This window comes from Scyliorhinus torazame, chromosome X, assembly GCF_047496885.1.
Source record: "Scyliorhinus torazame isolate Kashiwa2021f chromosome X, sScyTor2.1, whole genome shotgun sequence".
NCBI classification, from domain to species: domain Eukaryota; kingdom Metazoa; phylum Chordata; class Chondrichthyes; order Carcharhiniformes; family Scyliorhinidae; genus Scyliorhinus; species Scyliorhinus torazame.
Window position 1 is genome coordinate 13,898,561 of NC_092738.1, and position 10,390 is coordinate 13,908,950.

Genomic DNA, 10,390 nt, shown 5'->3' on the forward strand with positions numbered 1-10,390 from the left:
GCTCCCGACGCAGGAAGTGCAGGATAGAGTGATCTCAGAGACATGGGTGGGGGACGGTAAGGTGGCGGACATATACAGGGAGATGAGGGACGAGGGGGAGATCATGGTAGATGAGCTGAAAGGGAAATGGGAAGAAGAACTGGGGGAGGAGACTGAGGAGGGGCTGTGGGCGGATGCCCGACGTAGGGTAAACTCATCGTCCTCGTGTGCCAGGCTAAGCCTGATACAATTTAAGGTGCTACACAGGGCGCATATGACTTTGCACGGCTTAGTAAATTTTTGGGGGTAGAGGATAGGTGTGCGAGATGCTCGAGAGGCCCAGCGAATCACACCCACATGTTCTGGTCATGCCCGGTACTACAGGGGTTCTGGGTGGGGGTGGCAAAGGTGCTTTTGAAGGTGGTGGGGGTCCGGGTCGAACCAAGCTGGGGGTTGGCTATATTTGGGATTGCAGAAGAGCCGGGAGTGCAGGAGGCGAGAGAGGCTGACGTGTTGGCCTTTGCGTCCCTAGTAGCCCGGCGCAGGATATTGTTAATGTGGAAGGAAGCTAAGCCCCCGGGGGTGGAGACCTGGATAAACGATATGGCAGGGTTCATGAAGTTAGAACGGATTAAGTTCATGTTAAGGGGTTCGGCTCAGGGGTTCACCAGGCGGTGGCAACCGTTCGTCGACTACCTCACAGAAAGATAGAGGGAATGGAAAAGAAGTAGATAACAGCAGCAACCCAGGGGGGAGGGGCGGGGGGGGGGGGGGGGGGAGGAATCGGACGGACTCTCAGGGATGTTATTGTACATGTATAGGTATTTGGTATATGTAATTGTATATTGGACTGTAATTTGAGAGTATTTATATTGGACAAGGCAGTTGCCATTTAGTTTTGTTTTTCTTTTGTTTTTGTTTATATATATTATTTATTTATTTGTTTAAAACTGGCCACGGCTATTTATATTGCTTTATTGTTGTGTAAAAGAAACACTACGTATTGTTATGTTTGGCCAAAAAACTCGAATAAAATATATATTTTTTAAAAAGGAATAAAAGAATGACTAGGGTAAGAGTAGGGCCAGTCAAGGACAGGGATGGGAAGTTGTGTGTGGAGTCTGAAGAGATAGGCGAGATACTAAATGAATATTTTTCGTCAGTATTCACTCAGGAAAAAGCTAATGTTGTGGAGGAGAATGCTGCGACCCAGGCTATTAGAATAGATGGCATTGAGGTACGTAGGGAAGAGGTGTTGGCAATTCTGGACAGGCTGAAAATAGATAAGTCCCCGGGGCCTGATGGGATTTATCCTAGGATTCTCTGGGAAGCCAGGGAAGAGATTGCTGGGCCTTTGGCTTTGATTTTTATGTCATCATTGTCTACAGGAATATTGCCAGAGGACTGGAGGATAGCAAATGTGGTCCCTTTGTTCAAGAAGGGGAGTAGAGACAACCCCAGCAACTATAGACCGGTGAGCCTCACGTCTGTTGTGGGTAAAGTCTTGGAGGGGATTATAAGAGACAAGATTTATAATCATCTAAATAGGAATAATATGATCAGGGATAGTCAGCATGGCTTGGTCATGCCTCACAAACCTTATCGAGTTCTTTGAGAAGGTGACTGAACAGGTAGACGAGGGTAGAGCAGTTGATCTGGTGTATATGGATTTCAGTAAAGCGTTTGATAAGGTTCCCCACGGTAGGCTATTGCAGAAAATACGGAGGCTGGGGATTGAGGGTGATTTAGAGGTATGGATCAGAAATTGGCTAGCTGAAAGAAGACAGAGGGTGGTGGTTGATGGGAAATGTTCAGAATGGAGTTCAGTTACAAGTGGCGTACCACAAGGATCTGTTCTGGGGCCGTTGCTGTTTGTCATTTTTATCAATGACCTAGAGGAGGGCGCAGAAGGGTGGGTGAGTAAATTTGCAGATGGCACTAAAGTCGGCGGTGTTGTCGACAGTGCGGAAGGATGTAGCAGGTTACAGAGGGACATAGATAAGCTGCAGAGCTGGGCTGAGAGGTGGCAAATGGAGTTTAATGTAGAGAAGTGTGAGGTGATTCACTTTGGAAGGAATAACAGGAATGCAGAATATTTGGCTAATGGTAAAGTTCTTGGAAGTGTGGATGAGCAGAGGGATCTAGGTGTCCATGTACATAGATCCCTGAAAGTTGCCACCCAGGTTGATAGGGTTGTGAAGAAGGCCTATGGAGTGTTGGCCTTTATTGGTAGAGGGATTGAGTTCCGGAGTCATGAGGTCATGTTGCAGCTGTACAAAACTCTGGTACGGCCGCATTTGGAGTATTGAGTACAGTTCTGGTCACCGCATTATAGGAAGGATGTGGAAGCTTTGGAGCCGGTGCAGAGGAGATTTACCAGGATGTTCCCGGGTACGGAGGGAAAATCTTATGAGGAAAGGCTGATGGACTTGAGGTTGTTTTCGTTAGAGAGAAGGTTAAGAGGAGACTTAATAGAGGCATACAAAATGATCAGGGGGTTAGATAGGGTGGACAGTGAGAGCCTTCTCCCGCGGATGGAAATGGCTGGCACGAGGGGACATAGCTTTAAACTGAGGGGTAATAGATATAGGACAGAGGTCAGAGGTAGGTTCTTTACGCAAAGAGTAGTGAGGCCGTGGAATGCCCCACCTGCAACAGTGGTGAACTCGCCAACATTGGGGGCATTTAAAAGTTTATTGGATAAACATATGGATGATAATGGCATAGTGTCGGTTAGATGGCTTTTGTTTCGGTGCAACATCGTGGGCCGAAGGGCCTGTACTGCGCTGTATCGTTCTATGTTCTAACATGCAAACTCCACACAGTCACCCAAGGCCAGAATTAAACCCGGATCCCTGGAGCTTGTGAGGCAGCAGTGCTAGCCCATGTTGTCAGTGGGGGAAGATGGTGGCTCAGTGATAATGTCACTGTACTAGTAATGCAGAGGCCCAGGCTAATGCTCAGGTTTGAATCACAGGTTCAAATCCCACCTTGGCAGCTGGGGGAATTTAAACTCATTGATAAACCTCTCGGGCACCATTTCCTTGTGAAGACATTATTTGATTATTGGCGAATTCAGGGCTCATTGAGGTGAGGGTCAATGGTGCCTGCACACACTTAATGGAGATAGTCATAGAACATAGAACATAGAACAATACAGCGCAGTACAGGCCCTTCGGCCCACGATGTTGCACCGAAACAAAAGCCATCTAACCTACACGATGCCATTATCATCCATATGTTTATCCAATAAACTTTTCAATGCCCTCAATGTTGGCGAGTTCACTACTGTTGCAGGTAGGGCATTCCACGGCCTCACTACTCTTTGCGTAAAGAACCTACCTCTGACCTCTGTCCTATATCTATTACCCCTCAGTTTAAAGCTATGTCCCCTCGTGCCAGCCATTTCCATCCGCGGGAGAAGGCTCTCACTGTCCACCCTATCTAACCCCCTGATCATTTTGTATGCCTCTATTAAGTCTCCTCTTAACCTTCTGCTCTCCAACGAAAACAACCTCAAGTCCATCAGCCTTTCCTCATAAGATTTTCCCTCCATACCAGGCAACATCCTGGTAAATCTCCTCTGCACCCGCTCCAAAGCCTCCACGTCCTTCCTATACTGCGGTGACCAGAACTGTACGCAATACTCCAAATGCGGCCGTACCAGAGTTCTGTACAGCTGCAACATCACCTCCTGACTCCGGAACTCAATCCCTCTACCAATAAAGGCCAACACGCCATAGGCCTTCTTCACAACCCTATCAACCTGGGTGGCAACTTTCAGGGATCTATGTACATGGACACCTAGATCCCTCTGCTCATCCACACTTTCAAGAACTTTTCCATTAGCCAAATATTCCGCATTCCTGTTATTCCTTCCAAAGTGAATCACCTCACACTTCTCTACATTAAACTCCATTTGCCACCTCTCAACCCAGCTCTGCAGCTTATCTATATCCCTCTGTAACCTGCTACATCCTTCCACACTGTCGACAACACCACCGACTTTAGTGTCGTCTGCAAATTTACTCACCCACCCTTCTGCGCCCTCCTCTAGGTCATTGATAAAAATGACAAACAGCAACGGCCCCAGAACAGATCCTTGTGGTACTCCACTTGTAACTGAACTCCATTCTGAACATTTCCCATCAACCACCACCCTCTGTCTTCTTTCAGCTAGCCAATTTCTGATCCACATCTCTAAATCACCCTCAATCCCCAGCCTCCGTATTTTCTGCAATAGCCTACCGTGGGGAACCTTATCAAACGCTTTGCTGAAATCCATATACACCACATCAACTGCTCTACCCTCGTCTACCTGTTCAGTCACCTTCTCAAAGAATTCGATAAGGTTTGTGAGGCATGACCTACCCTTCACAAAGCCATGCTGACTATCCCTGATCATATTATTCCTATCTAGATGATTATAAATCTTGTCTCTTATAATCCCCTCCAAGACTTTACCCACAACAGACGTGAGGCTCACCGGTCTATAGTTGCCGGGGTTGTCTCTACTCCCCTTTTTGAACAAAGGGACCACATTTGCTAACCTCCAGTCCTCTGGCACTATTCCTGTAGCCAATGATGACATAAAAATCAAAGCCAAAGGCCCAGCAATCTCTTCCCTGGCCTCCCAGAGAATCCTCGGATAAATTCCATCAGGTCCCGGGGACTTATCTATTTTCAGCCTGTCCAGAATTGCCAACACCTCTTCCCTACGTACCTCAATGCCATCTATTCTATTAGCCTGGGGCTCAACATTCTCCTCCACAACATTATCTTTTTCCTGAGTGAATACTGACGAAAAATATTCATTTAGTATCTCGCCTATCTCTTCAGACTCCACACACAACTCCCCATCCCTGTCCTTGACTGGTCCTACTCTTTCCCTAGTCATTCGCTTATTCCTGACATACCTATAGAAAGCTTTTGGGTTTTCCTTGATCCTACCTGCTAAATACTTCTCATGTCCCCTCCTTGCTCGTCTTAGCTCTCTCTTTAGATCCTTCCTCGCTACCTTGTAACTATCCATCGCCCCAACTGAAACTTCACACCTCATCTTCACATAGGCCTCCTTCTTCCTCTTAACAAGAGATTCCACTTCTTTGGTAAACCACGGTTCCCTCGCTCGACGCCTTCCTCCCGACCTGACCGGTACATACTTATCAAGAACACGCAGTAGCTGATCCTTGAACAAGCTCCACTTATCCAGTGTGCCCAACACTTGCAGCCTACTTCTCCACCTTATCCCCCCCAAGTCACGTCTAATGGCATCATAATTGCCCTTCCCCCAGCTAATAACTCTTGCCCTGCGGTGTATACTTATCCCTTTCCATCATTAACGTAAACGTCACCGAATTGTGGTCACTGTCCCCAAAGTGCTCTTCTACCTCCAAATCCAACACCTGGCCTGGTTCATTACCCAAAACCAAATCCAACGTGGCCTTGTTGGCCTGTCAACATATTGGTGTCAGGAAACCCTCCTGCACACACTGTACAAAAAACGACCCATCTAATGTACTCGAACTATATCTTTTCCAGTCAATATTTGGAAAGTTAAAGTCTCCCATAATAACTACCCTGTTACTTTCGCTCCAGGATCATCCTCGCCATCCTTTCCTCTACATCCCTAGAACTATTTGGAGGCCTATAGAAGACTCCCAACAGTGTGACCTCTCCTTTCACGTTTCTAACCTCAGCCCATACTACCTCGGAAGATGAGTCCCCATCTAGCATCCTCTCCGCCACCGTAATACTGCTCTTGACTAGCAGCGCCACACCTCCCCCTCTTTTGCCTCCTTCTCTGAGCTTACTAAAACACCTAAACCCCGGAACCTGCAACATCCATTCCTGCCCCTGCTCTATCCATGTCTCCGAAATGGCCACAACATCGAAGTCCCAGGTACCAACCCATGCTGCCAGTTCCCCTACCTTATTTTGTATACTCCTGGCATTGAAGTAGACACACTTCAAACCACCTACCTGAACACTGGCCCCCTCCTGCGACGTCAAATCTGTGCTCCTAACCTCTATACTCTCATTCTCCCGTACCCTAAAACTACAATCCAGGTTCCCATGCCCCTGCTGCATTAGTTTAAACCCCCCCAAAGAGCACTAACAAATCTCCCCCCCAGGATATTTGTGCCCCTCAGGTTCAGATGTAGACCATCCTGTCTGTAGAGGTCCCACCTTCCACAGAAAGATCCCCAGTTATCCAGAAATCTGAATCCCTCCCGCCTGCACCATCCCTGTAGCCACGTGTTTAATTGCTCTCTCTCCCTATTCCTCATCTCACTATCACGTGGCACGGGCAACAACCCAGAGATGACAACTCTGTTTGTTCTAGTTCTGAGCTTCCATCCTAGCTCCCTGAAAGCCTGCCTCACATCCTTGTCCCCTTTCCTACCTATGTCGTTAGTGCCAATGTGGACCACGACTTGGGGCTGCTCCCCCTCCCCCGAGGACCCGGAAAACACGATCCGAGACATCACGTACCCTTGCACCTGGGAGGCAACATACCAAACGTGAGTCTCTCCGCTCCCACAAAATCTCCTATCTGTGCCCCTGACTATCGAGTCCCCAATTACTAATGCTCTGCTCCTCTCCCCCCTTCCCTTCTGAGCAACAGGGACAGACTCTGTGCCAGAGGCCCATACCCCATGGCTTACCCTTGGTAAGTCCCCCCCCCCACAAGTATCCAAAGCGGTATACTTGTTTCTCAGGGGAACGACCGCAGGGGATCCCTGCACTGACTGCTTTTTCCCAGTCCCTCTTACAGTTACCCATCTATCTCCAATCTCTGGTGTAACTAATTCCCTGAAGCTGCTATCTATGACCCCCTCTGCCTCCCGAATGATCCGAAGTTCTTCCAACTCCAGCTCCAGTTCCCTAACTCGGTCTTGGAGGAGCTGGAGATGGCAGCACTTCCTGCAGGTAAAATCAGCAGGGACACTAACGGCATCCCTCACCTCAAACATCCTGCAGGAGGAACATTGCACTCCCTTCCCTGCCATCCCTCTAACTTTCTACCAAGATCTGGCTAACAACTAAATTAAATTAAAAAAAAAAATAATAATAATAATAAAATATGGTACTTACCTCAGACCAATGGGTTTTATTATTAGGTTAGAGGAGGAGGGCGGGTGGGAGACACTACACGTGTAGTGTCTCGGGTTTCCTCTCCACCAGAATTTATTGGTGAGGGTCTTCCAGAAGTCAGTGGGTCGAACTTCCTGTTCCCGCCTTAAACACTAAATTTTTTTTTTTTTAAAACAGCAAAGAGGGACCGAAAACGGGACCAGGTAAGTGTTTTTTAATCCAGTGACCCAGACTCACGACCTGGGGGCACGGGATTCAAATCCCATCCCGGCAGATGGTGGAATTTAGCTCAATTAATAAAATCTATAATTGAAAGCTAATGGTGACCATGACAACCATTGGCAAGTATCATCGATTGTGATAAAAACAAATGTCCTTCAGGGAAGGAAATCTGCCGTCCTTACCTGGTCTGGCCTACATGTGACTCCAGCACCACAGCAATATGGGCGGCAAGGTAGCACAGTGGTTAGCACTGTTGCTTCACAACGCCAGGAACCCGGGTTCGATTCCCGTCTTGGGTCACTGCCTACGTGAGTTTGTACGTTCCCCCGTATTATGTGGTTGACTGCTCCTCTGAGATGGTCGAGTAAGCTACTCGGTTGAAGGGCAATTAGGGATGGGCAAGAAATGCTGTCCCAATCAGCGACGACCACAGGGTAAATACAACGTTGCGAATGTTGCCCCAATACTTAGCGTTTTTTACGTATACTGGAAATATGGCTGCCCCCAACACCCACTCACCCCCAATTTCGAGATTATGGGAGACCTACCGGATTCAACATCTGAGTATTCTCGGAGAAATTCCCAACGAAGGTCATGATGGTCATGCGTTGTGGCAGGCGTTCGATCTTGCTGAACTGTAGCATGAAGCGATCCTCATTGGACAGTTCATCGAGTGGCTTCCGCTCTTTCTCGTACTGCCGCAGAAGCTTCACCTCGCTCTCTAACGGCAGGAAGCGATTCAGACACTCCACAAAGTCTAAGGGCAGGGTCTTCAGATCGTACCTACGAGAGGGCATGGGCAACGCTTTAGTCGACAAAACCAAACTCAAATTCACCAGAGACTTTACAACTGAAAATTACTTGGAGGGAGGAGGTGGGGGAGGGGGGGTCAGAGGGGGCTTCACGTTTCGGACACATTTCAACAGCGCTGCAGCGCATATGCGTCACCCGCCCGGCTTTATCGCGCATTGCAAATTATTTCCTGCCGTGTGTGGCTGCTTGCTGCTATAGCGCGGAACTCACGTCTCCACATTTGTTGAGCTTGCAAACATGGGCATAATTGACTCTTAAAAAATCCAGTTCACACAAACTTCCTTTTTGCAGCGTTCTTGCGTCAGGCCTGTGGCAATAGCTTTCTCACTGGCTTCACAAGCGCGCAAGTTGCCAGCTGTGCCCAGGTGGCAGTTTGAGCCCATGGGGGTGTGGGTGGCGGAGTGGGTGCTAATACCCCCAGACAAAATGTAATGGCTTGCACTTGATCAGTGGGTGGGAAGCCGTCTGGTCAGGATCATGCACAAAAATGCTCACTTCACAGGGCTGCACATGATGCCTTCATTTCAAAAGTGATCAGCGTGCCACTGATTTTTGAAAGGACAGGGAGATTAGCCACTTGGAGGCAGAGGGTACCCACTGCTGCCAATTTTGTGCTTCTCGCAAACGGCAGCTGAAAGCTGGCACAACAACGCTCACCAGCCGACTGACAGTCCAGTTATTAGTGAATAGGGTTATTCGTCCATTGCTCACGCTGTCAGATTCTGCAGCGTGCTCAGTTAAGATCCAAAATATCTTGGTTCAATGCAGGGCCGACTTTTGCAATTGGCAGATGCTGCTGGACACACCACTTGTCAGGAGCCGACATTTTTCGGCACTGGGGCAAGCCAATCTCAGTCTCCACGTCCAAGCAAGATAGAACAAAGACAAATCGACAGCGGGGGCCTTCACACAGCACTTCAGACGTTTGGATTGAGCGAAGGGAGCTCCTGCACAGTATAACCCCACAAGAAGATCTTTGAAATGATTGTCTGAGGCATGCTGCTTTTCCAAGGGGTCTCCTGGTGGGGGGAGGAGCAGAAAGCACAAGCATTGGCACGGAAGGCCCAGAGAGAGAGAGGACAAGGACCCTGCTGTGCCAGTGCAAGGAGAAAGACTGCAGCCACAAGGCACCGACATGTGAAGCTTACCAAAGAGCCAGCCCGAGAGTCACCTCAAATTGCCAACACTCCAAAAGCGTGTGTGTCTTGCCAATCCCAACTTTGGTTCCTCGTAGCAGGTAGGCTGGAGCTGCTTCATACACCCCCCGCCACTCTTACAAGAGGCACTCAATGCAACCCCAAGAGTTCAAGTCGAGTGTCCTGGGAGCTAGCAATTGCCATCGATCATTAATGCATGTGTCCCATTCCTTTGTTTGAAACTGCAGCACTGTCAGTAACTCACTTGTTGCAAACTAACTTAAATATCTCCACTCAGATACAGAAATGCCCTCTGAATAGATGAATTGTCCATTGTGAAATATTACAGAGTGATACCTGGGTTCTAATTTCGACTATTTCACGTTGAACGATTATCACATGACTTTCCACATTCCACCTCATGTAGTGCGATCCATCAATTGTACTACTCCTGATGTCCGGATGTCAGAGTCGGCATGCGTGGGGCTGCATGGGTCCCCCTGCTGGTCTGCTGGGGTTGCACTGGCGTGAGACCTCCAAAGGGGGTCAGCTGTATCTGGCAGTCTGGCTCTGCCACATCTTCCCTCACTGCCGCAGAAGCGCTCGGAAGGCCCAGATTTTGCACCGAGCCGAGAATCTCGACCCCCCTTTCCCCCCACGGATGTCTCACTCCTTTACTCAGACCCAACAATCTGTCAGCAAGTTCAACTTTGGTCTGTGAATTCCTACATCAAAATTGTGCAGTTGTTTTCAAAGTGAGGTGGATCAGGAGTCTGGGCCCATATGGTCGCTGAGGCCATGGAGACACTCACAAGGGATGACTCTACTGTGCCTATGAGCTATGCCCATGAGGTCTCCAAGGAAACACCACTGGTGCTCTACATGCGTCAGAATAAGACTGCAGTGCAGACATTTTGTCCAGATCTGTGTGATGGGACTCGCTCCACAAGCACCCCCAGAGATTGTAGCAGATGCCCTCCACTGAGACAGTGGCTTGTGCAGGCAATCCTACTCGGACGATGATCCCTGTCCGTGACGGGACACTTGGAGCTCAAAGTCCCCAGACCAGCAAGAGCTCCGCCCAGCTTAATGGTGGGGTCCTCTGCACTGTCACATGACCCTGTAGGAAAGTGAAGAGTGAT

General features: G+C 48.7%; 1 protein-coding gene across 4 annotated transcripts in view; it reads right to left on the minus strand.

The window, feature by feature from the left end:
- LOC140405528 (formin-like protein 3) overlaps positions 1-10,390 on the minus strand; it is a 923,557-nt gene that overhangs the window by 117,891 nt on the left and 795,276 nt on the right. For all 4 annotated transcript variants that reach the window (XM_072494084.1, XM_072494083.1, XM_072494082.1 and 1 more), the window contains one exon: positions 7,848-8,082. In XM_072494084.1, coding sequence (XP_072350185.1) covers positions 7,848-8,082 — 235 coding nt within the window. The remainder of the gene's footprint in view (positions 1-7,847; positions 8,083-10,390) is intronic.